The following is a 24,648-nucleotide window of genomic DNA, read 5'->3' on the forward strand; positions in this document are numbered from 1 at the left end:
AGTGATTACCAGTTTGCAAATCATGCGAACAGATCCACAGAAGATGCCATCAACGTAGCTCTCCACTCTGTGCTGAGCCACCTGCAGCAGCGGCAAAGCTACATCAGAAAGCTCTTTGTGGGTGTTCTCAGAATCTCATCTCTACTTTGTGGTTCTGTTGGCTTCATCAGGTGATGGCCTTCTGCTCGCTTTGGAACGGTTCACAGCTGAGTTTGAAGCAGTGGGAATGAGAATCAGCACCTCCAAATCTGAGGCCATGGTCCTCAGCCGGAAAAGGGTGGAGGGCCCACTTCAGGTCAGGGACGAGTTCCTGCCCCAAGTGTCACGGCCTGGGGCGAGATGCTGATCGGCTTTTTCTGTCTTTTTCTCTCTCTCGACCTCTCTCTCTCCCCTCCTCTCCATCGCCGGGGCGGAACTCATTGTGGGTTCACGCCCTCGGCCCACGCCCACACCCACAGAAAAGAACACATCTGATGCCCATCAAGGTGAACGGCATTTAAGCTAGGAAGTGACTGCTGGTCTTCGCTGGATCTTTGTCTGCCACGCGTCAGTGAAAGTCAAGCTACAGCTCAAGATAAGTCAAGTGTCTTTTGTGAATATCGTTCTCATTCCTGTCTCCTTATCTACAGAGCCCCTGGATTACCTTTCCCGTGTGAATCTGTGTGTCAAGTGTGAAAAGAAAGACTGCCGTCGTGTATGTGGAGAGTTGGAGAGCGAGTGATTTCCCCCTTGGATTTCCCTTGTGTTCAGCTGATTCAGGAGTCCCGCGTTTGAGTCCCCTGCATTGAACCTTAACATAACGATCCAGCCAGAATATGGACTCAGCGGACTCTGCCGCCCAGCAGCGCGTCCTCACGGCTGAGGAGGTTTTGGAACGCCACGAACAAATGCTGCAGCTCATCAATCAGCAGTTGGCCGCTCTAATGCAGGCCCTTGCTCAGCGCGTACCCCTGGTAAGCCCAGCAGCCTCTCCTCCCTCTGTCTCCTCACAGTTACCAGCTTCTGAGCCTCCAGCACCCGGGCCTTTGGCTTCGCCTCATCCCACTCGCTTGGAGCCCCCCGGCGCGAGCTTTGCCAACACCGGAAACCTTTGCGGGTGAGTTTCACAAGTGTGCTGGTTTTCTGACCCAAATAACAATGCAGTTTAGACAGTTGCGGAGGACATATGAAACTGACGAGGCTAAGATTGCCTTTTTTGTCCAGCTCTTACGCAGACCGTGTCACGGACCCGGTTCCGGGGACTCGGGGTTCGTGAACAGTGTGAACCATTATTGTTATTGTTATTATTATTGTTATTAGTGTATTGGATGTATGTTTGCTGCACTGTGCTCTTGTGTTCCATGCTGGTGTGGGTGTGTGGGTGTCTGCGGGTGTGACTGAAGAATGAAGGACAGCCATCTGCAGGCCTGATGGGTGTGGCCCTGCCGGCTGCCGGTCACGCCTAGGTTCTCACACACCTGCTTCTGATCGGGCTCGTCGGGGGAGCTACTTAACAGAGCGATGGAGCTTCCTCCGGCGCAGGATCGTTGAGTTAGACTCCATGTCAGTGTTGATAGTGCTGGTCAGTGTATGCCTGCTGGAGTTGGTGCCATAACGGCTGTGTCTGTCGTTTTTTCTCAGGAGGACAGCGGAACACAGGACTGCAAGACACACGGGGTGTGCGAAGGCACAGGGCAGAGAGCACGAGATACCAGCACTTAGGGGAAGACACGTCACGGGAGTCGAGGGAGCACTTTGGAGATTTATTGTATGGTGTACATTTACCTCACTGTAAATAAACCCACTGCTCATTCCACTAAGTCCAGTGTTTGGGTCCTTTCTCCAACATCCCCCCACGGTCTGCCACCAAGACCGTGACAGACCGGCTTTAAACTGGGCTCAAGCTGTTTTGAGAACTGACGCCAGCATCTCGTACCAGGATTTTCTTGCTAAATTTAAATGTGTGATTGAGAGAGGTACTGGCGCTGATGCAGCAGCTCACCGTTTACTAAATCTTAAGCAGGGAAGACGAAGTATGGCGGAATACTCCATTGAGTCCTGGACGTTGGCCGAAGAGACCGGGTGGGGGCAGCCAGCATTGATAAGTACTTTGTTGAACAACGTGTGTGATGAGTTAAAGGGCGAACTAGTGATAAGAGAGTTACCTAAAACTTTGTCTGATGTGATAACGTTGTGTGTAAAGGTGGACGGGCATTTACGTGTGCGCCGCAGAACCGAGGACTACGTTTCCCAGAGGTCTCTGGGACACAGCGAAGCAGCATCGGGCGGAAGCGCCACGAGTGGCGGAAGAGATTCGGAGTCGCACAACATGGAGGAGGGTGAGCAACCTATGCAGCTGGGTCGCTCTCGCCTTTCACTCGAGGAAAGGCACCGTCGGTGGAGGGCCGGTGAGTGTTTCTATTGCGGCCGTAAGGGTCATGTTGCCAATGTTTGCCCGTCTCTGCCAAAAGGCCGCAGTAGAGAGGAGAATTCAGGTGGGCGAGGTCTCTAGTTCACAGTCTCCTCCACGGCTCATGCTAGCAGCTAAATTAACGGTGCAGCTTCAGGTCCACCCTCTGAAGGCTCTAATCGATTCAGGGGAGGAACAGAACTTTATTGACGCTTCGCTGGCCCGACGATTAAATCTGAACTCCGAGCCTCTGCCACAGTCACTCCAAGTCACCGCCCTCAGTGGCCAGCGGCTTCCTAACATCACTCATATCACTGAGCCCGTTTTACTGACTCTCTCTGGCAATCATTCCCAGACTATACAGCTGTATGTGTTTCAAGCTCCGCTCACGCCACTAGTTCTGGGTTACCGTTGGTTGCATCAAGAAAACCCTGTCATCGATTGGAAAAAGGAGAGCATTGTGGGGTGGGGGGGAGGATTGTCACATGTCCTGTCTTAAAGCTGCCACCCCCTCTTCCGAACCGCTAACCAATTCTTTTCTCTCCAAGCCGCCGGACCTCTCCTCCGTGCCACCCGTCTACCATGATCTCAAACAAGTGTTTTGCAAGAATAGAGCACGCTCGCTTCCTCCGCATTAGCCGTATGACTGCGGCATTGATCTTCTTCCAGGCGCACCTCTCCCTACCAGCCGCCTATACAGTCTGTCTCAGCCCGAACGTGAAAGTATAGAAAAATACATCAACGAATCACTCACCGCAGGTCTCATTCGCCCCTCGTCATCTCCTGTGGCCGCCGGCTTCTTCTTTGTTGCCAAGAAAGACAAGAGCTTCCGACCTTGTATTGATTATCAGGGCCTTAACAACATCTCAGTGAAGAATAAATATCCACTCACTCTTTTAAATTCTGCCTTTGAGCTCCTTCAGGGGGCCACCATCTTCACTAAGCTGGACCTGCACAACACCTACTATTTGGTAAGAATAAGGGAGGGGGGTGAATGGAAAGCAGCCTTCAACACTCACCCTGGTCATTTTGAATATCTTGTCATGCCGTTTGGTCTCACCAATGCCCCAGCTGTTTTTCAGGCCCTGGTAAACGACGACTTCATTAACCACTTCCTTTTTGTTTATCTGGATGACATCCTCATTTTCTCTCATTCTGTCTCTGAACACGAATGCCATGTCAGGCAGGTCCTCCAACACCTCCTGGAAAACCGTCTCTTCGTGAAGTGGGAAAAATGTGAGTTTTATACTTCCACAGTCTCTTTCCTGGGCTATGTCATTGAACAAGGTAACCTGAGAGCGGACCCCTCCAAAGTTCAGGCTGTGTTAAACTGGCCCACTCCATCCCATCGCAAGCAGCTTCAGAGTTTCTTGGGTTTCGCTAACTTTTATCGCGGTTTCATCTGCAACTATAGCCAGCTCGCTCTACCCCTGACTCGTCTCACCTCACCCAAGGTCCCCTTCCGCTGGGATGAACCGGCTCGCCAGGCTTTCTCTTGCCTGAAGGAGCGCTTTGCCTCTGCACCCATCCTCATCCAACCTGATCTCAGTCAACCCTTCGTTGATGAAGGTGGACGCCTCGGACGCAGGAGTGGGGGCGGTGCTCTCCCAGCGACAAGGCGGTAAGCTTCATCCTTGTGCTTACTTCTGATACTTATGATGTGGGGAACTGAGAGCTATTGGCCATCAAGCTGGCCTTAGAAGAGTGGCATCACTGGTTGGAGGGAGCTGCCCGTTCGTGGTTTGGACGGACCACAAAAACTTGGAATACATCCGGTCCGCAAAACGACTCAACACCAGGCAAGCTAGGTGGGCTCTGTTTCTCACCAGATTCCAATTCACAATCACCTACAGACCCGGCTCTCGTAATGTCAAACCCGATTCCCTCTCACGCCAATTTGCCACCTCCGAAGACGCTGCGCAGGACGCCCCCATTCTTCCTTCCACGTGTGTTGTCGGGGCAAAAACCTGGGAGATTGAGTCAGCTATTCGAGAGGCCCAACGAACGGAACCGGACCCTGTACGGGTATGGGTCCCTGGGCCTACTCTTTGTTCCCTCTACTGTCAGATCACGAGTTTTGCATTGGGCTCACATGGCCAAGTTCACCTGCCACCCTGGGGTCCACCGCACCATTACCTTCCTCCAACGCTTCGCCTGGTGGCCGTCTTCAGCTAAGGACGTCCGTGAATACATTGCTGCCCCTCCTACATGCGCTCAAAACAAGAGCGTCAATCAGCCATCTTCCGGCCTTCTCCAACCCCTACCGACCCCTGGCCGCCCGTGGTCACACATTGCAATGGACTTCATCACGGGCCTCCCTTCCTCATCAGGTAACTCAGTCATCCTTACTGTCATTGATCGTTTTTCGAAAGCTGATCACTTTGTCCCCCTCCCCAAGCTCCCCAGTGCTTTAGAAATAGCTCGACTCCTGATTAACCATGTCTTTCGCCTTCACGGAATCCCCACGGACATCGTCTCTGATAGGGGGCCGCAGTTCACATCACGGGTCTGGAAAGCATTCTGCAACGCCCTCGGAGCACAGGTCAGTCTCTCCTCTGGTTTCCACCCTCAGACTAATGGCCAGAAAGAACGGTCCAATCAGGAACTCGAGGCGGCCCTCCAGTGCTTGGCATCCACCAATAAGACAACTTGGAGTGAGCAACTCCCATGGGTTGAGTATGCCCACAATAGTGTAACAGGTATTACAATTAAATAATATGAGATACGCATTAAAATATTGTCTCGACAACTTTGGACTAGTATCAGAAAGTTCTAGGTAAGACTATGGAGCCTTGAAAGGATCAGCAGAGAAGGAACCACACAATGATAGATAAGATGTGATTTGAATAGAAACTGTATTGAAAGTTGTAAAGTTTACAAACCCTGCCTGTCTAAAGCTGGCTTCCTACAGTGCACAAACGCACATTAAAGGGCTCAAAAATAAAATCAAAACCAAACATCCTCTTTAAGGAAATTCTCCAAAGAGTTTCAATTAAAGAGCTTCCGCTCCTGTCGCTCAGTCCACTTCTCTTTGGAAAGAGAAATTAGAGTTCCTTGTGTGTGTGTGTGTGTGTGTGTGCGTGTGTGTGTGTGTGTTTCTGTCCACTGGTTCTAACACTACCTGGGTAGATTTTTAAAGTGTTAGTCTTATCTGTGTCAAGGAATGTAGTTATAGTCCTGAGGTTTGCTGAAGATGGATCCCACGGCTGGCCACACCGTACTCTGGTCCGTCTACAGTCACTCTCTTGGGATTGGCTCGCCACTGAACCCACAGGGTTCAGATCTCGAATGATCCAGTCCTGGTCAAAAACCAATCTATGCACACAGTTCAGAGTGCATACATTACTATTTTATCTATGCTTCTTCCATCACTCATCTTTCAGTCAAGTATTGCTCAAGTATAACAAATTATTTTAGTTATGCAATGTCTCAACCATCATGAAATGTATAAAGCCTTTTTAAAATCTAAAACTTAAAATTGTCCGTAGCCTACTGTTGTTACCACTGTCCTGTTTGAAATGGATACTAACTAGCTAACTGACTGAATGCCCATTAACCTTATAACTCCTGTTGTGTGTGTGTGTGTTCGTGTGTTTGTGTACAGAGAGACAGCCAGGTTCATAATGGATATAAGGAAGTTTTTTCAAAAAAAGGAGCCACATTCAGGTAAAAGTGTAAGATCAAATGATCCGTCAATCAAGAACAATGTTGGATCAGTGTTTCAATGTTTATATCTTTTATTAGATGTTCATGTGGTTTGGTTATTTGCCTTTTGGTTGAAAGTACACTGAGAGGGGACTTTTTGTTTGTGATCTTAATAGTATTTTTTGTCATATTAATGTAATTTTTTCATCTAATTGAATACAATCTATTTGTGTATGATTGTCGGTCCAAAGAGGGAGACAGGAAAGAGGGAACGTGAGGATATAGTACAAGGTCAGGAAGAACCAGGTAAGAAAACAGACAGGGAACAGTGACAAGCAAAACAGAAACTGTTAAACTGACAAAGAGAAAAAACCTGATTTTACTCATACAATCTGGAAGTTGTGTTCTCCCTATAATAAAGCTGCTATACAGAATCTGCTAAACAAACTGGGTTGAAACATTTTTGACCCTCTTTAACAACATTCCAACATAACATTGTAATTGATTGGGGAGATTAAAATTAATGATATATTTTTATGTGGTTCAGCCACAACTCTACTGAAACCTCAGCCAGTAATAGGTAGGCCAACCTTCGGACCGTCCACTTGTCTGTATGACTGCCACAGTACATACATCACATTTGCACACTATCAGAAACTGCCAAAGAGCCCTGGTGGAGTGAGGAGCTGTAAAGAGAAGCAGATGCTCTGTTTATATTCTAAAAATGTTTTAAGCTTGTTTCAAAGATTGTGTACTGCAGCTTTAAATGTTTTCCAAAAGCACACACACACTTAACTTATGAGTGTTTCTCAAACTTTTTACAGTGTGTACCACCTGATAAAAATGTCAAGCTCTTCTAAGTACCACTATGAAAGCATGAAACTCATAAATCTTACAACACAAAATTAGTATTATTAAATTAGTAAAATTAGTATCTGCAATAAAGATTTTTTTTCATACATTGTATAAATTCTACCACAGGCAAAGTTGCCTCCATTTTTATAGTTTTTATTAATATTTTGTAATAATTTATTTGCAATAATTCTGTTTTGGGAGTGTTTTTTATGTATCTGTATTATATTATACATACACATTAAAAGTGAATCTCTGTCCAAAAAATGCACTCAGTTTACTTTTTACTCACTATGAGCATCATTCATAATTCTCCCCCAGTAATTAAGGTTAGGATATGTATTTTTTCTATTCCAATCCATTCTTCTTTTGCAGCATTTAAATAAGCTTGATCAGATTTTATGGTTTTGTTACAGACTTTTCAAAAAAGTGTTTTGCTTTTCTTTCACAAATGTGGGGATTAAATTGTGTTAAAATGTACAAAACAGTCATGTCATGTTTTGTGACGAGGACCCAGACACAGAGAGACTTGATGGATTTAAGAATCTTATATTAATAAAGAAATTTGCAGACTTGCACAGAGATGGTAAAATTATGATGACTGATAATGGAGACGAAGACAACAGACGATGAGGACAGGGAGGAACGGGGGTTTAAATGCACCAAAGTGACAGTCAGAGAGAACTCGGGACAACATTTAAGGATGCAGGGACTGACAGAGACAGGTTTATCTTGCCTGGCTGGGCAGCTCTCTGGGTGCTCAGCACCCCCAAAGCTCTGATCCTAGAATCGCCCCTGAGTTACATCACGCAAGGTTTTAGTGCAACAGAAAATATACCTTATATTTACCCTTTTAAGAATAAATGAACTTGTAAGATTAACTCTCCCATATTTATCCCTCGCTTTTAACTGTTCTTCTTTTTAAGATATTTCAACTTGAATTATTTCTCAGAAAAATATATCAACTTCTTAAAACATTAATACTTCAACAGAGTAATGAGATCCCTCACATTTTATAATCACATTTTATGAACTTTTTGCACCTTTATCAAATGAATTAACTTCTAAGTCAACAAAACTGAAAGGGTGCATTTTAGCACTACATGACGATATTACTGCTTCTCCAATGTTTTGGAACACCTCTCTTTCCGGCCGTCGAAGGTGAGCACTTTGTCCCCTCTTTCCAGCAGCATCTACGGAGGTGTCGATGTGCCTGGAGAGCCACCAGGGCCGCCCTTCTTCGCACAGCTGATCACAATAAGCGCCTGGTGGACCGTCACCGGACCCCCGCACCTGCCTACACCCCGGGACAAAAGGTTTGGCTGTGGACCTGATTTGTTCCGCTCCGAGCTGAGTTAAAGAAACTGTCTCCCACCTTCATTGGTCCGTTTGTTATAGACTCTCTGGTTAACCCGGTTTCTGTCCATCCCCGAAATATGAGGATCCATAACGTGTTTCATGTGTCTCAAGTAAAACCCTGCCTGTCCAGTCCTTTGTTACACCAAGTTTAAGTATCTCGGGGTCTTGTTCATGAGTGACGAGAGATGGGAGATCGACAGATGGATTGGTGCTGCGGCTGCAGTGACATGGATGCTATACCAGTCTGTTGTGGTGAAGAGAGAGCTGAGTGTAAAAGCGAAGCTCTTAATTTACTGGTCGATCTACGTCCCTCCCCTCCCCAATGGTCACGAGCTGTGGGTAGTGACCGAAAGAACGGGATTGCCGATACAAGCGGCAGAAATGGGCTTCCTCCGAAGGGTGGCTGGCCTCTCCCTTAGAGATAGGGTGAGAAGTTCAGTCTTCCGGGAGGGGCTCAGAGTAGAGCCGCTGCTCCTCCACATTGAATGGAGCCATGGAGAGATTTTATCTCTCAGCTGGCTTGGGAACGCCTTGGTGTTCCCCCAGACAAGTTGGAGGAGGTGGCTGAGGAGAGGGAGGTCTGGGCTCCTCTGCTAGGGCTGCGGCCCCCGTGACCCGGCCCCGGATAAGCAGATGGATGGATGGATGCTCTTTGTGGATTACAGCTCAGCTTTCTACACAATCATCCTGGATATCCTCTTCACCAAACTGGTCACTCTTGGCCTTTGACTTTCTCACCAACCGGCCCCAGACTGTAAGACTTGGCCCCTATCTCTCCTTCACTCGCATGCTGAGCACTGGCTCCCCACAAGGCTGTGTGCTGAGCCCCCTCCTGTATTGTCTCTAAACTTAAGACTGCAGTTCAACCCACAACAACAACATCATCATCAAGTTTGCTGAAGACACCACATTGGTCAGACTTATCTCAAAGGGAGACGAGTCAGACTACAGAGAGGAAGACCTGAAGTTAAATGGTAAATGGACTGGTTCTTATATAGCGCTTTTCTACTCATCTGAGCACTCAAAGCGCTTTACACAACTTTTGCATTCACCCATTCGCACAAGCACATTTTTCTAAGTGCTTTTATAGCTAACATTCACACACATTCATACTCCGATGGATGCATCGGAGAGCAGTTTGGGGTTAGTATCTTGTCCAAGGATATTTGGCATGTAGACTAGGGGAAGCCAGGAATCGAACCACCAACCTTCCGATCTGCTCTACCACCTGAGCTACAGCCACCCCCAGTTGACATCATAGTGTTCAGAAAAAAAACTAGCACTGACCATTATGAAAACCAAAGAGATCATTGTCGACTTCAGGTGGCACAGCACTGACTTAGGCCCCCGATACATCAACAGTGATGGTTGGAGAGGGTCCACACCTTCCGGTTTCCCAGGAAGCACAACCTGGACTCCAACCTGCTGCTGATCTTCTACTGCTCGTCCATTGACAGCCTGCTGACATACGGCATCAAAGTAAGGTACGGCAGCTGACCAGATGGGAACAGAGTGAAGTTTCACAGTGTAATCAAGGCAACACAGAAGATTATTGGCTGCCCTCTCCCCTCCTTGGCGGACATTTATTTCAGCCGCTGCCTCAACAGAGCAACAAACATCATCAAGGGCAGCTCCCACCCAGGTTTTGACCTGTTCGACCTGCTTCCCTCAGGGAAGCGCTACAGGTGCATCAGCACAAACACTGACAGACTTAGGAACAGTTCCTTTGCAAAAGCCATGAGCACCCTGAACTCACACATGAACCGACGACACAGTTTCAACCACCAATTCAAGCCTCTCCTCTATACACAGAATATACAAAAACTACCACTACTGTGCAATATTTAATTTATGTCAAATACCCCACTGTAAATATAGATATTGACCTGCTCATATGTATACAGTGCCACAGAACTGTGGACCTCACCCCCCTTTCTTCTTTCCCCACATGTCTGCACTGGGTAGGAGATGCTCTCAATCTCTTTGTACATGTGTATAGTGACAATAAAAGGCATTCTAGTCAATCAGTTTAGAGGGTCAAGAACAGAAGGGAGAGAACACGCCTATTGGGGAGGCCTTTGCTGGCAGTTTGTGTGTGGGATGTGGTGCTTTTTTTTTGCAATTGTACACATTTATTTCTTACTGTTTAACAGATTTCTCATTTCTTTTTACTTAATACAGTAAAAAGAAACATTTTGTCATGTAGAAAAACTGATTTGCACTGTAAATGTTCAGCTTCAACTTTCAATCCTTCAAACAATGGAAAAGCCATTTAATTGTACAAGTGTTAAGTAAAAACGGATTTCATGTTTGATTAAGCAGAAATTCTAAACCTGGTCCAGTTGCTAAAACCTCTGACTGTTTCAATAAGTGTTAAAGAAAACGAGGATAAACTGAGAAAACTACTAAAACTGCTTCACATCCATGTGGTTGTGGATCAGATTTATAAGACAGCATAATATCAAAATAGATTGACACTCTGATAGTGCTGCCACATCTAAAACAGTTTGTCTTTTAATCCTTTTCACATGTGCAGTCTCCACGGTGCCTGTTATTTCCTTGAACAGTAATGAGAAGAAAGACTGAAATTTACAGTCTTTCTACATATCAGTGTTTTTTTGGTAATTAGCCAGGTGACCATCAAAAATACATTTAGTGCAAAGACATCTACAAAATGTAAATCATCTGGGAAATGCAGATAAATAATAAAACGTCATATCCGCTCACATCAATAGACATGTTTTCAGACAACTCCAAGTAAAACACAAATTTCAGTAAAAATTAAAAAAAATTTGGACTTATTTTAAAATGGATGTCAAACAATGGGTGTGACACTTAGCTGTGTGTGAAACTATTTTCTGATCAAATAAAACAAAAATTAGTTCTTATTAAAATAACAACAGTATAAAATCTTTTTCTAATTTTGGTCAGTTTGAAACCGTAAATTAGAGGATTCATAATAGGAGGAATGACAAGAAACTCTAATGCTACAAAGTTTTGAAGGGTCCGAGGCAACTCTTTCGAACCCAGTCGCATACTTATAATATCAGTAAGTATTGCCACAACAAAAGTAAATAATGAGACGAGATGTGGGACACATGTTTGCATGAACTTTGCCCTGTTTTCTATAGACTTTACACATGTTTGAATGATATACATATAGGACCAAATTATAAAAACACCATGAAGCAAATAAATAATTATTGTAATATTTGCAGATATAGCATTGATTGCAGTTTGTGCTGGAAAACAAGCGAGTTGAACAATACTCCAGTTCACACAGAAGAGTCTGGAAATATACGGGCTGCATAACTTCAATCTAAATGTAAGAAAGGTATTCACAGCCATAATGCAGAAGGTTGTGAACCACAAAAAACATGCAAACCTTATGACTCTTTGCTTTGTCATGATAGAGTGGTACTTCAGTGGCTGACATATGGCCACATATCTGTCATATGCCATGAGTGCAAGAATCGACAGTTCACCACAGACAAAAGAGTAAACTACCTGATTCTGAATAAGGCAACCGTAATATGAGATGAGATGAACATCAGAGAGGAGATCCCAGAGAAATCTGGGGTAGAAACCTGCTGTTCCATAAAGTGCATTGATGCAAAAGACACAGAGCAGAATATACATTGATTCATGGAGGTTGCTGTCCAAGATGATGATCACAATGAGAGAAACATTGACGAGGCAAATGATGCAGTAACAAAACAAACTGAGGAAAAAGAGAACAAACCTGTGACTGATTGTTTCATTGAAACCTGAAAGAAAAAACATTGTTATTACAGAAACATTATTCATTGTGATTGAGAGATCTAAGTGAAGCCTAGTCTCTCACTGTATCTGTTCTCCTCTCTCCTCTATCAGGTACAGATAACAGCAACACGTGAGCTGGGATTTCAAACCAGCCAATCATTGATCTGGAATAAAAGCTCACAGCTTTGGAAAATCACAGGGGATTTAATATGTATCATGTACTAAACACATAATAAAACAAACCTGCAGGTTCTTGAAAAAGAAATATTAAAAAGTCTTGCAACTTTATTAAAAAAATGCTTTCTTCATAATACTGTTAGGAATTTTTTACATTTATGCCAATTAAACATAATTGTCCAGGACTTGTTGTGGTTTTCTTTTGTTTTTTGTTTGTAGTCTTTCGTAGTTCAGTCAGATCGTGGTTGCTTCAGTGATAATGACGTTTGCTAAACACACTAGTAAGACAGTAGAAGTTCTTGTGAATGTTGCTTTGTCTTTGCCTCTTAGTAACTCTGTGGAAAAAATACTTGTTTGCACCTGTTACCTGTTACTTACCTGTTACTCTGCCGTCTGCTCACTCTCTACCTTTCCTATTCCATAAGGGAAAGATTCCAGCCTGCACTCCCTCCTTTGTCCATTCTGGAAAAGTGATCAAGCTCCTCAAAGCAGAACTCCACTCATGAAGCCTCAAGAACCCAGCTATTTCTCCAATTTTCTGCAGTGTGATGTAACCTTACCCTTACACAAAACACATGTTGACTGGTTGGTCAGTAACCCATGAAACCTCCAATAGTTCCATAAGAATGGAGACCTGGTCCAATGTTTTGTAGACTTTTGTAGAATCTACAAATTCTTCTTTCCAGCAATGTGATACTGTTTGTGATGCAATGATTGACTGGAAGTTTTTTCACATTTCCTAAATCTTTGTTGATAAGCTTCCAGGACAAGCTCCTATGTTTGTAACACAGTTTTCTTTACAATTTCATAATTAAACAACCGGCAAACTGGTATACACCTCCTGGGCTTTACCGACCAGTTTACGGTATAATAAAAGCAGCCAAAACTCCTTGGGACAACTTGCAGTTGTTGAAATATGAACCAACTTTGTCTTCACGAAATGGAGGGACTAGTTGAATGTGCTTTGTGATGTCAAAACATATAGAAATAGTGGTGGATGTGCTGGGATGACCACACACAGGCATGGAAACAACACGTGAGCTTTTCTCTAAGTCCAAGGCCCGAGATGCATAGCTTGCATCTCAAGTTGTTTAGTGCGGGCCTCCATCTGTTTTACACAGAGGGTTAAGCAGAGATCCTCAGGGTCCTCAGCTGCATCATTCAATAGAAGGCACTTAGATAGAAAAAGCATAGAAAAGAGTGCCTCTGCGAATATGTGTAAATGAATGAATGTGGCAAGTTGTGTAAAGCGCTTTGAGTACTCAGACTAGAAAAGCGCTATGTAAGAACCAGTCCATTTACCATCAGCCTGCACGCTAGCAGGGAGCATGTCAGTAGCCTCCGGCACTTTGGCATCCGGTCCCAGTTTAGTCCTGTCTGGGGGTCAGGTCATAGCAGGAATGAGGCACCTGCTCCAAGCAGGACCCAAGCAGCCACAGGAGACAATCTTCTGTCACTACATGGTGTTTATTTATAGAAAGGAAAAAAACAACAACCACACAGGACAGTCAGCACTTCAGGGTGAGCCGAGGCCAAAATAATAAACAAATAGACAAAATAATAAACACGGGGAAGCAAGTAAACCTCTGTCACAGGCAGTTCTCCAGGTACCGCAAAAACAAGTATATATGACAACGGCTATAACACCATGCCTTTATGGTATACTCTGAAATAAATATTTTTCATTACGATTTATGATTATCCCCCTTTGTTCTTCAGACACTTTAAATGATCTTGCACATATATAAAACTGGTCAGAAAATCCAGTAAAATCACCGAAAACTTGTTCAGGTAAATCTGAACAAGCAGAACAAAGATGATATCAGGTTTTTCCTCTTTTATTTTACTTATGAACATAAAATGTCAGTGAAGTTTCCACACAGAGTGCATTTTGTAATGGGTGTTAATCATTTGCCTTAGACGAATTCTCTGAGATATATAATTTGTAAATTACATGTAAAAATAAAAAAATAGTATTTTTTAGTGCCAAAAAACTTGAAATATAAAAAGATTTAAGGCACAAAAAGCAACTTCCTATCACTCAGTGTCATGATGATGCAACAGTTCAATAATAGTTTCTTACCAATTTAAAAAAAAACAAAAAAAAATGTTCTCTCTCTGTGAAATGCTCTTAAACTGTCGATATTTAATTTTTCATTTACAGTGCATATTGGAGTCGGCCTGCATAAAATTGTTTTAGATGATTTTATATCATTTGGTCTGAGATTTAACTTTGACTCTACCAAAAGTGAACATGTGTGTGATAAATGTGGAGCTGTATGAATTCTATGTGACAGAGCTGTTAAAGTGTGTAAAATTAACAAAATGCTAATTTTATCATTTGCTGGAGAACATCACATTTATTAATTATTCCCTTTTAAAAGTAATATGTTGTCCATAAACAAGAAAACACATATAATGAATTTACACATTTTTATTAATAATATGTATGAAGCACATCACAAATGTTTGTTGTTGTTGTTTTTAACTCAACTCTTTATTTCAGTTTGTTTTTCTGAAACAGTCACAGCACAGGAACATGCGTTAATATAAATGCTGAAACATGAATCTATTCGCATTTACTCACATATTAAAATAAAGTCATTCTTAGCAGAACCATAATCCCTATTTAATTCTTTTAAGTTGATAATAAAATAACCTTTTTATTAGAAACGGCACAGATTATTTTACACTATTTTCTTTGTCATATGACATTTATCTAATTAGGCATGATAAGTTTCTTAGGATACACTTTCTAATTTCTGGTAACTTTAAACCATACATGAGAGGATTTAAAATGGGGGGAATCACAACAAACTCCAGTGACAGAATGATGCCCAGAAATGGATTCAGCTCTTCGAGGTCAATTCTGCTCAGGGCAACATCACAAAACACAGTAATGGAATAATTGACAAAAGTAACAATGTGTGGCAGGCAGCTCTGTATGACTTTGCTCTTGAACAGTGACGAGCGCTTCCTACAAACCAGGAAAATTCGCATATATGTATACAAGACAAAAGCAAGTGGCAGAAACACTGTGGTTACGCTCACAAACATGCCAATAATATTATTGATCACTGTAGGGACACACGACAATTTTACAACAGGCCAGTTGGCACAAAATACCTTAGGTATCTTATTGCCACACAGTGGAAGTCTGGAAGCCAAATAAACACAGGCTGCAACTGAAAAGGCTGGATAGATCCATGCAAAAGCGAGCAACTTGGAGATCACCCTTGAAGTTAGTTTGCTGTGGTAATGCAAAGGCTGGCATATAGCAACAAAGCGATCATATGCCATTATGCCTAAAATAGTAAGCTCATAGGATGCATAGGTGTAAATGATATAGATCTGAGTGTAACAAGCCGAACGTGCAATCAAGTTTGAGTCAGACAGAAGATCTCTTAGAAATCTGAAGAAAAATCCACCAGAGCCATACAGAGAGTTAATTGAGAGACACATAATAAAAATATACATAGGCTCGTGTAAGGTTTTCTCTCTTGATATGACCACTATTATGACAAGATTCGCTGAGATAATAAACGTATACAAGAGTAAAAACAAAACAAATGCCGGATAGCGGAACTTTCCTATGTACACAAACATCGTCAGATTAAAATATAGTGGATGGGAATTGTTTTCCATTTACCCCATAGGCAATGGGCAGTACCACAGATGAGCAACAGAGAACAACACAATTTAACAGAAATATTTTCAAACCAACCAATTATGTAAAACAACAGGTTAAAAATATTTGTAATAAATCCGGACAAGTTAGAAAATAAACAACTTTTAGTCTCAGTTATATTTAAAATATAAATTCAGTGTTTTTAAGCCTCACCACAACTGAAAGTCCTTTGTGTTGTCAGTGTGTGTGGTCTGTGGAACAGCAGGTAACCACTGAGGATTAAGAGCGGTGCTGAGCGCCTCTTTAAGTAGTCACACAAAACTGTATGATGGCAGCTGACAGTCATCGTTCCATGGAGAATCTAAAACAATGATAGTTTACATTATTGATGATTGCACTTGTGTACAAAAATACAAATAAGTACACAGTATTATCATGATTCACTCACCAGACACTTTCTCAGTTACACCATGTTCATATCCAGTTTGAGCCTTTTTTTTACTTCAAAAATGCCTTAATTCTTTATTTTAGAGGTTCCATATTAATATGATAGCATCACAGAGTTACTGCAGGTTTGTCTGCTGCACGTCCATGATGCAGAACCTGCCATTCCACTGCATCTGAACAGTGCTCTTATGGACTGCAATCTAGTCACTGTGGGAAAACCAACATGATCCCGTCTTTGTGACATGGCACGTTAACCTGCTGGAAATACCCATCAGAGCATGAGCACACTATGGTCATAAAGGGACGGACATGGTCAGCAACAATTTGCTTGGTAAGTTATGATGGTATCAACCCTGGTCCAAGTTCCCACTGCATTCATTAAGGCTGTTTGTGACAAGGATGACGCATGACAGGTCCAGAGGTTTGATTTGAGAGCCAACTTTATTCACACAGTGCGGCCTGCAGCTCTCAGCAGCAGGCCGCACAGACGCGTTGCCACCACACACACCAACAACCCTGAATCCCCGTGTCTCTAACTCTCCGGCCAGATTGCGGATGCCGTGCAGGTGTGTCCGCGTGGCACCGCAGACCACGCCCCACCACACTGTTGTGTTTTTATGTGTTTTGATCTTGTTTAATTAAATATAAACAAGCCTCTAAAAATAATCAGTGGTGATTGTCGGCTCGCTGGGGTTTTTGTTGTTGTTGTTTTTTTTAGCAATATTCGTTTGTGTCTTTAAGCTAAATTTTTAAGACCTAATGATGAAACTGCAGCCCATGGGCTCATGGATTGGAAGACATCAAATAGCTCAATGCTTCACTCTGAGGCAAAGATTTGAATTTGTACATGAAGCTTAGGATCAGGAATTTTTTATAGCAAGTAATCCAAACAACACAGCAACATATTAATGGCTAACCTCGTTCAGTCAGATGTTCTCTTGACTAAAGTTTGGTTCATTTTCAGCGACTTTTTTTGCCATATGATTTGTCTTTGACCATCAGGGACCCTGAAATTGACTTTTATTCAGTGGAAAAGAGATAACACTCATCCTCCGTCTTCGCTAATGTATTTATATTATCCTTAACACAGCTTTGTAACTAGCCACCAGGTAGCACACCATTATATGCCAGCAAGCCAAAGTTTAATAAACATTGCTGCTATTTAGTTTTTCCATCTTCATTTATGCATAAAGTGATTGCAGAACAGTACATGTTAGTCTCTTAGAAATCCATTAGTCAGAACATGGTACATCATCTTTAGATGGAGACCAGCGAGCTAACTTCCTGCTAACTTCTAATCAGTTAAGTCTCATAAATCCTCTTTTCATGGTTGTCTGGAGGTTCAACTTTGTTGTCACACCTGGGAGAGCAGCCAAACAGAATATTTTATTAAAGATGAAAGATTTTAGGCTGTTTTTAACTCACTGTTTGTTTAGGTTTGGGAACTGAAGAAGAGTTTGAACCTGGAAATGACCAATGACGTCAGAGGCCGCTGTATTTAAACACTGCCTCTGATTGGCTGACTAGAGATTTGTGTTAAAGAGACAGGTTTGTGAGCGTGGGTAGCTAACTGCTGGTGATAGAAGGGTGTTAAGTCAAACATGACTTTCAATAGCACCAGTTAACTTTTGAAAGGCCCAAGAGGGGGGGAAATAAGAGAGAAATATCCTGCGAAGATGACGTCACTTCCTGTTTTGCTGATGTGTGCTGTCACAATGCGATGACGTTTATTCCAATGTAGGAAGTGCCATGAGCAGCTGATCAAATCGGCAAAACGTGTTTGTGGATTGTAATGTTTTTGTTGTTGCCAGCGGTTTTTACGCGATTTTTCCAAAGTGGAAGGAAACCGCGACCTGGGACAAGTTGAGTGCGTGATGTGTAAGTAAAACCCTCCGTTTTCATATGCAAAAAATTATTGCTTTAGCACGTTTTGGTTGCAATTCTGAAACCAAGATGAATTTATACATGATTGAAAAAAGAAAAATGTAGACAAAGGAAGGAACCGCTCATGATCTCAGCAGGATAAGCGTTTACAGACTATACTATATGCATACTGTGAAAGTAAATAATAGATGTTTTTCAATGGCCAAGTCAGTCACCTGAACTCAACCTCACAGAACATTTTCAGGTATCAAAACAAAAGTAAAGGCCTGACAGAGTCTCTCAAGGCTGATGTTCAGTAATCTTTGTCTGGGACTTTATTCCACATTTTAAAAACACAACTTATAATTTTGTCTAATTACTTTTGATCTTCTGAAATGGTGGACAGCAGTAAACATATATTATGTTGTTTTGGGATAACTGGGCTGAAATAACTGATGATGCTTATTTGGGAAGGACTTATCGGGTTCAATATTCCAAATCACATTTGAGGTCTCAGGTCCTTACTTTTAACTTCCTGTATGTGTATTTAGGTGGATAGAGTGATGCATAATGGAATACTAAAGATGGATTCACATGCATGAAGGATTTATAGGACAGACAAAATCTGTTTAATTTCAAACGTTTAAAACAACTTATCAAAAACACACACAGGGGCATGAATGATGCAAGGACACTGAAAAGAATTGCGTGAGTCCCTCGGCCCTTCTAGATGCCCATCACGGCCATGAACCCCCCACGTGTATCTGCCTCAGGTGCCAAAACACAGAGCTTGGGTGATTAGTGTCAGTAAAGTGAACTTGGGTGAGCTGTAGTCAAATAACGTTTAATTCATCTCCTGGTTCAATGTTTGATGAGGCTGAAAGTAATGAGAACCCATGGGATGGCTCACTGCTCAAGTTGGAAATGGTCAACAGGTCATTCATTACCTTCATTATCCCACAAGAGCAATTATACACACTTTGCAACGCCCAGAGGGCTGTGCTGGGTTACCAAATCAAAACAAAGATGTTTTTCAGTGTAAGTGGTCAAGAGAAGATCGCAAGCTATGACAAACATAGAGTGAAACCAGCTGACTGACCTAATGAACATGTTTGTGAGACTCTATGATGGCAGCAGTCATAAAATTTATTCCATACGTTTATGCTACACTGTATATGCATAAAAGGGCCCATAGCAGTATTTACCTTTAAGGGAACAGTGTTACTACTACTAATACTGTATATGTTCCTTTTGTTTTGTTTTGTTTGTAGTGTAGTAAATGTGAGATAAAGGAAGCATGACAGATCTTTACTTTGACTATATGAACATTATGTCGGCGTTGGTAATGGGTATTCATTTTTAAATAACTGAATATGAATAACTTGTATAATATCGTACTGTACTGTGCAATACTTTCTATGAAGATATAACACATTTTGGGGTAGAAACAAAATTCCCAAATAAGATTCTAAAGTCCTAAATGTTGCCAGCACAAACAAAGTTAGTAGAATTTTAAGCAAAGCAAAAGACATTTTCTGAAAGTTTGACCTTATGTGATCTTGAAGAAGAGGTCAGAGGTCCAAAGTGATATTTAGAATCCTCATATATCATTCCCTACATATCAATATGTTGTTAATGCAGATAATGACAGTAAGAAACATAGTCTTAAATACCTTTTATAATGCATTTTTCTCACTTTGACCATCAGATGAATCTATTGACCTTAAAGCAGAGGTCAGAGGTCAAATGTGACATGATATTTTTACGAGGCCTTTTGGCAATTTTTAACCAATAAATCATTAACTGGAGCTTGAACACACTGATGAATTATTACTGGATTGTTAACATAACTTTACACTCCTACAAAGTTTCATTCAAAACTATCCTGTATGACACAGACACTCAAAAACATAACCTGCTTGGTCGAGGTTATGACAAAGCATTTTATCACAGCAGTCGGCTATAATATAATCATAGCCAGGTGTCCTTTGCTAAGATAAACCTTTTTTTTAACTGTATATCTTGAAGACATACTGTAAGGAATTTGGGGTATTAAGTGCCATCGTACAGTAAAAGGAAAAATAATAATAAAAATCATAAGTATGTTTTGCGTTCTCACTTGAAATCATGCAATACTAAAACTGTAGTGTGTTCTCCACTTTTCTATTTTGTTAATGTTCCAGTATGAGACAGTACAGTCTGTAGAAATTGTCCCATGAAAGGGTTAAGTAAGAGGCCCTGCCCCTGTTGTGCACTGTTAGCAAATCTGCAGCTGAGTTTAGTTCCTGGCTTCAGAGACACCTTTCAACTCGTAAGAAGCATTTTTTCTTCATCGGTTTTACTTTCTGCTTTTCTTCCCTCAGTGTTTTAAACGTATCTCTGCTCTCATGTTTGAGACTGCAGCTTCAGTTCAGTGATTTTTCCCCCCCTGTTAATGCTTTGATTAATGTGGAAAAACGTCAGTGCAGGAAAAAACAGGAGTCCAGTGTGTGTCCGGACAGAAAGCAGCTCTAACAGAGACTGTAGCAAGAAGACAAGAGAAGACATGCAGAAGCTTTATTAACAGAAAAGCAATTAAAGTCAAACAAGAGGCTGAAGGGCAATACGGGCGAACTTTGCTCCACAAAGAAGGCTGCTTTACAGCCCAGATTAAAAGGCCGCAGTTGTAAAGAGAAGAGTGAAAAGGCAACTCCATGGCATACCGGCTCTTTGAAGGGAAGGATCATGCTTCCATCTACCAAAAGTATCGCTTTACACCTCCAGCAGGGCTCAAGGATATTATTATCCAGTACTTAGATAAAAAGGTATGCTTAAAATATAATGTGCAAATTATCTTCACATATGAAGGCCTTTCCTGAGGAAAGACATTAACAAGTAGCAAACTCCTTTCTGCAACTCCAGAAGGGACAGCCACATGAGCTGGCGGTGGATCTGGGATGTGGAACGGGACAGAATTCACGTCTGCTGGCACCGCACTTCAAGGAAGTAGTGGGTCTTGACATCAGTGAGTGTCAAGTGGAGGAGGCTAGAGCTGTGCCAGGGCACCCCAACATCACGTACAGGTAGGAGAGCTTCCGGGCTGCAGCCTGTAGGAGTGTGTACAGTAAAGTACTTCGAGCAAGTGATTTGCAATATCATGCCATGGGCGGTATCTGCCTTCTTATCTGGCTCACAGCAAGAAAGTACATAAAAGTTTTCTTAATGCCAAACTGGTCTTTCAAGACCATGTCCACATTTCTATTATAACTGCCAAGTCCACAGCTTGAGGAACATTTCTATTGTAAATCACTTGTTGAGTACTTCCTTCATGTTTCACCGCAATATATTTTCCTGAGTATTATCAAGCTAATCAGCTTTTAGCTGACTAGGTAGAAGGATCCCTTTACATGGGCAGGTTGTGTATTGTGTCTGTTGCATTTGCAGAAAGGGGACAGCAGAGGAGCTTCCATTTTCAGATGGATCTGTAGACCTGCTGACGGCAGCTTCAGCAGCGCACTGGTTTGATCAGTCGAGGTTTCTGGCAGAGGCAGCTCGGGTCTTGAAACCCAGAGGTTGCATGGCTCTGCTGGGCTTCAGCGATTATAACACCAAACCCACCTACCAGAACTGTGGAGACAGGCTCAAAAACATCTATGAAGAGGTAGGTGCAGACTGATAATCAGAGTAGTGTTAGTCCATTCCCATGTGCACCGTTGGATTCCTTTCAGTGGATCTCTCCCTGAAAGTGTCCTGTTCTACTCAAACATCCATGTGTGCATGAGCGTTATCACCTTGGCAATCAAACATCGACTTTGCCAAAGAGCTTGCAGCGTCTGAGACAGAATCAGCTCATGAATGTGACAAAGAACACTTTTTTGCAAAATGCCAGTTCTTTTCACTTCATACAAAGAGTCATTTGTAAATTTTCTTGAAGTTTAATTACTTCAGCTGCAGTTTTTCAGTATATTTTCATGTTCAGTGAGAGAAATCTGGTCTGTTTAGAGTCAGATTCAGTGCTGTGACTGAGGATCTGTGTCTAGTTTTGTTAAACGTCATCACTGACAATGTTTGTTCACATGTGAAGGTGGATTCAAACATCTTCCGAGCACGTGTCTTTATGTGAGAGAAGAATAAAACTCGAGCAGTGATACTGTCCTGAAGTAATCTATCTGTAGCGAATCAAAGTGCAACAAACTGTCTGTGAAGTTAATTATCTCAGTTTCAACATCAGCAACGTGGTTAATTTTTAGCGCTGACAAAACCTGGTGCAAAAACGCTGCTTTTGTTGCTTTCCAAGAAGAGTTTCAGATCTCTGTTCCTGCTCGGCTTCCATGAATTTCTTGTATTTCGCTGTGTTTAGTCTCATTCGTGATGATCCAAACTGTAATCTTTCACCACAGAAATCTGCTTTCCACAAACGAACCACACAGCTTTACTTCTGACTTCAGTAAATACTTAGAAGTCTTGTCTTATTGAAAACTTCACATTCCACATCAGTCTTTCTTTTGCCACTGTGACATCTCTCGGGGCTAGAAACTTTCAGGAACAGTGACGGTGCATTCCTTTGTGCACATCTACATACATTTAAAAAAAAAAAAGTAGTTGCTTAAAAATAAAAGCAGCAAAGTTGTGTTGTGATTTGTGACCCGTGTGCCACATGATTGCATCCACTCAGAGGCAAACACAAACATATATAGATCTATAAATAGAGATGTACAGATAGATAAGATGTATAATAACAATAAAAGTGAAGTGTATAGCGATTTAAAAATAAAGACAAAAATGATAAACACCAAGACAAACACAGCAGCCAGCACTGGACTGGCTTTTAAGGTGGAACACCCAACTAAATATAGTTTGCCTAATGTAGTGTAGACTAAAGGCTTGGGGAAAGAGCTAGCAATTCTGTCCCTTAACAAAATCGAACACTACAGCTAATGCATAACTTTTTATTTGTTTGTACTTTGGTAAATGTCTCTTGTTGAAGAATAATACTGGGCACTGACTGTTTTGAGAATCTCATATTTTTGTAAAGTCACTATTCGCAGCAGTTCCACCATTCATTGCTTTAATGTATCATTTGTTTGTCTTTTTAGAGATGTACTACTTTGACAGCTTTTGCAGACAGTCACATAACAAATGGTGCAGTACCATCTCACACCTCTATGAACTCACTTCCAGGTGAAGCAGGCGCTGCAGCCGTACATGAGCAACCCAGTAGCTGTAGCTGACGGTAAGCTGGACCCGCTGTACTCTGCCATCCCCTTTCCAGATAAAGAGAGGTAAACACAAACACATCCCTGTCTTTATGCTACCTCTGTGATGGTTAAATAAAAACCGCTTAAGCACAAAAACAGCATTAACTTGTTGCTTCAGAGGAAACTCACTGCCAACAATACAAACTTAGGCTGGAATGATTTTTTTCAGCTGTGTGTAAAACTAATCTTGTGCCTTATAGGAGACATTATTGGTGCTTTTTCATCAGATTCATTGTATTATTTTACTGATCCGACAGGATTGATTGTTTTCAAGCAAAGTCCTTGATCTCAGTGAGGCATCTGGTGGGTTTCATGCAAAGCTGGTCCATGTTCCAAGCCTACGCTTTGAAAGACCCCAAAGGTGCTGAAGAGCTGCTGTCCAACACTGAGAGGAGGTCACCTGCACACACAAATTCTGATATTTAACTGGCCCGTGCCTGTTATTGTGATCTGACTCACACTTTTTGGTGTCACTGATCTTCTTACAGGTTCCTTCAAGAGATGGGAGTCACGTCTCCTGACACTGAAGTGGAGCTTGAACTGGATTATTACTGCATCCTGGCCTGCAAACCACATTAATCAACACTTCAACATTCAGTGAATATCACTGTGAGATACATAAACCTGTTGTTCTAAATAAACCATGTTTTTATCAGCAGATTCTGTGTTTTACTGATTTTCTTGAACTGGACACATGTTTCATTTTGAAGTGAATAACCGGTGTCTGACATGCACAGTCACAGGTTACATAAGTGGAAAGAAAGAATTGAAGATTAACCAGCTGTGTCAGGTCAGGGGGTGGAGGTGGGTGGGTGCTTAGATGAGTCTGTCAACGGTCTTGATATTGTGGGTGGCCTGTCCTCTTATTGTAACCATATCAGTGCCCCTTCCTTAATATTTCCAATAGTTAATCTGATGTTCCAGCTGAAAGAATAGCTGTCATTATCGCTCGGAAATCAATTTAAGAGATTTTTCACATAATGAACTGTCAGAATCAATAGATATGTCTTAGTGTAGGTATTATTTAGGTGTAGTGTAAAATCCATCCCCTCGTTTCCACTTCTCATGGTGGGGTTGGAGCCTATCCCAGCGGGTACTCTTAAAACTTTACAACTTAAAGTGGCCTAATGGGGTCAAGACTAACTCTCTGTGCCAAATGTGTTTTGCTAAGTAACTGTAAATCTCTCAAGAAAAGATATCGCTGAAGTTCATCATAATTACTTCCTTGGAGGTTTTTTCATGAACGTAATCCATTCTTCTAATGGTACCTAACACGTGGGAAAAGAGGA

General features: G+C 42.1%; 3 protein-coding genes across 6 annotated transcripts; 1 reads left to right on the forward strand and 2 right to left on the reverse strand.

Moving 5' to 3' along the window:
* Window positions 1–11,161: 11,161 nt before the first annotated feature.
* On the reverse strand, window positions 11,162–12,091 carry LOC120730828 (olfactory receptor 2K2-like; the record flags this gene model as incomplete). The annotated part of the gene is made up of 1 exon (XM_040027358.1): window positions 11,162–12,091. A coding segment is annotated over exon 1 (891 nt), but the record flags the coding sequence as incomplete, so codon positions are not given.
* Window positions 12,092–14,886: 2,795 nt separating this feature from the next.
* Window positions 14,887–15,927, reverse strand: LOC120730829 (olfactory receptor 142-like). The gene has a single exon (XM_040027359.1). It carries the CDS (start codon window positions 15,827–15,829, stop codon window positions 14,900–14,902), a length of 930 nt encoding a protein of 309 aa, XP_039883293.1. The 5' UTR covers window positions 15,830–15,927; the 3' UTR covers window positions 14,887–14,899.
* Window positions 15,928–17,906: 1,979 nt separating this feature from the next.
* On the forward strand, window positions 17,907–24,019 carry LOC120731002 (putative methyltransferase DDB_G0268948). Of its 4 annotated transcripts, none has more exons than XM_040027714.1 (7): window positions 17,907–18,137; window positions 20,486–20,926; window positions 21,024–21,184; window positions 21,546–21,762; window positions 23,283–23,383; window positions 23,617–23,754; window positions 23,848–24,019. In XM_040027714.1, the coding sequence occupies exons 2-7, from the start codon at window positions 20,816–20,818 to the stop codon at window positions 23,936–23,938; spliced, it is 819 nt and encodes a 272-aa protein (XP_039883648.1). In that variant the 5' UTR covers window positions 17,907–18,137; window positions 20,486–20,815; the 3' UTR covers window positions 23,939–24,019. The 4 variants fall into 4 exon arrangements, with proteins under 4 accessions (XP_039883648.1, XP_039883649.1, XP_039883650.1 ...); XM_040027715.1 differs by having other exon boundaries at window positions 20,586–20,926; XM_040027716.1 differs by having other exon boundaries at window positions 20,591–20,926.
* The last annotated feature ends 629 nt before the right edge of the window (window positions 24,020–24,648 follow it).

Source organism: Simochromis diagramma, unplaced genomic scaffold (genome assembly GCF_900408965.1).
Source record: "Simochromis diagramma unplaced genomic scaffold, fSimDia1.1 OVJJ01000343.1, whole genome shotgun sequence".
Lineage (NCBI taxonomy): Eukaryota > Metazoa > Chordata > Actinopteri > Cichliformes > Cichlidae > Simochromis > Simochromis diagramma.

What these genes read in the sequence shown, in the direction of transcription:
- LOC120730829 (XM_040027359.1), bottom strand. Translation starts at nt 15,829, where the DNA reads ATGGAAAACAATTCCCATCCACTATATTTTAATCTGACGATGTTTGTG.
- LOC120731002 (XM_040027714.1), top strand. Translation starts at nt 20,816, where the DNA reads ATGGCATACCGGCTCTTTGAAGGGAAGGATCATGCTTCCATCTACCAA. An exon ending in TCCAGTACTTAGATAAAAAG is followed by an intron (nt 20,927 to 21,023) that starts GTATGCTTAAAA and finishes CTGCAACTCCAG; the next exon opens with AAGGGACAGCCACATGAGCT. An exon ending in CACCCCAACATCACGTACAG is followed by an intron (nt 21,185 to 21,545) that starts GTAGGAGAGCTT and finishes TTGCATTTGCAG; the next exon opens with AAAGGGGACAGCAGAGGAGC.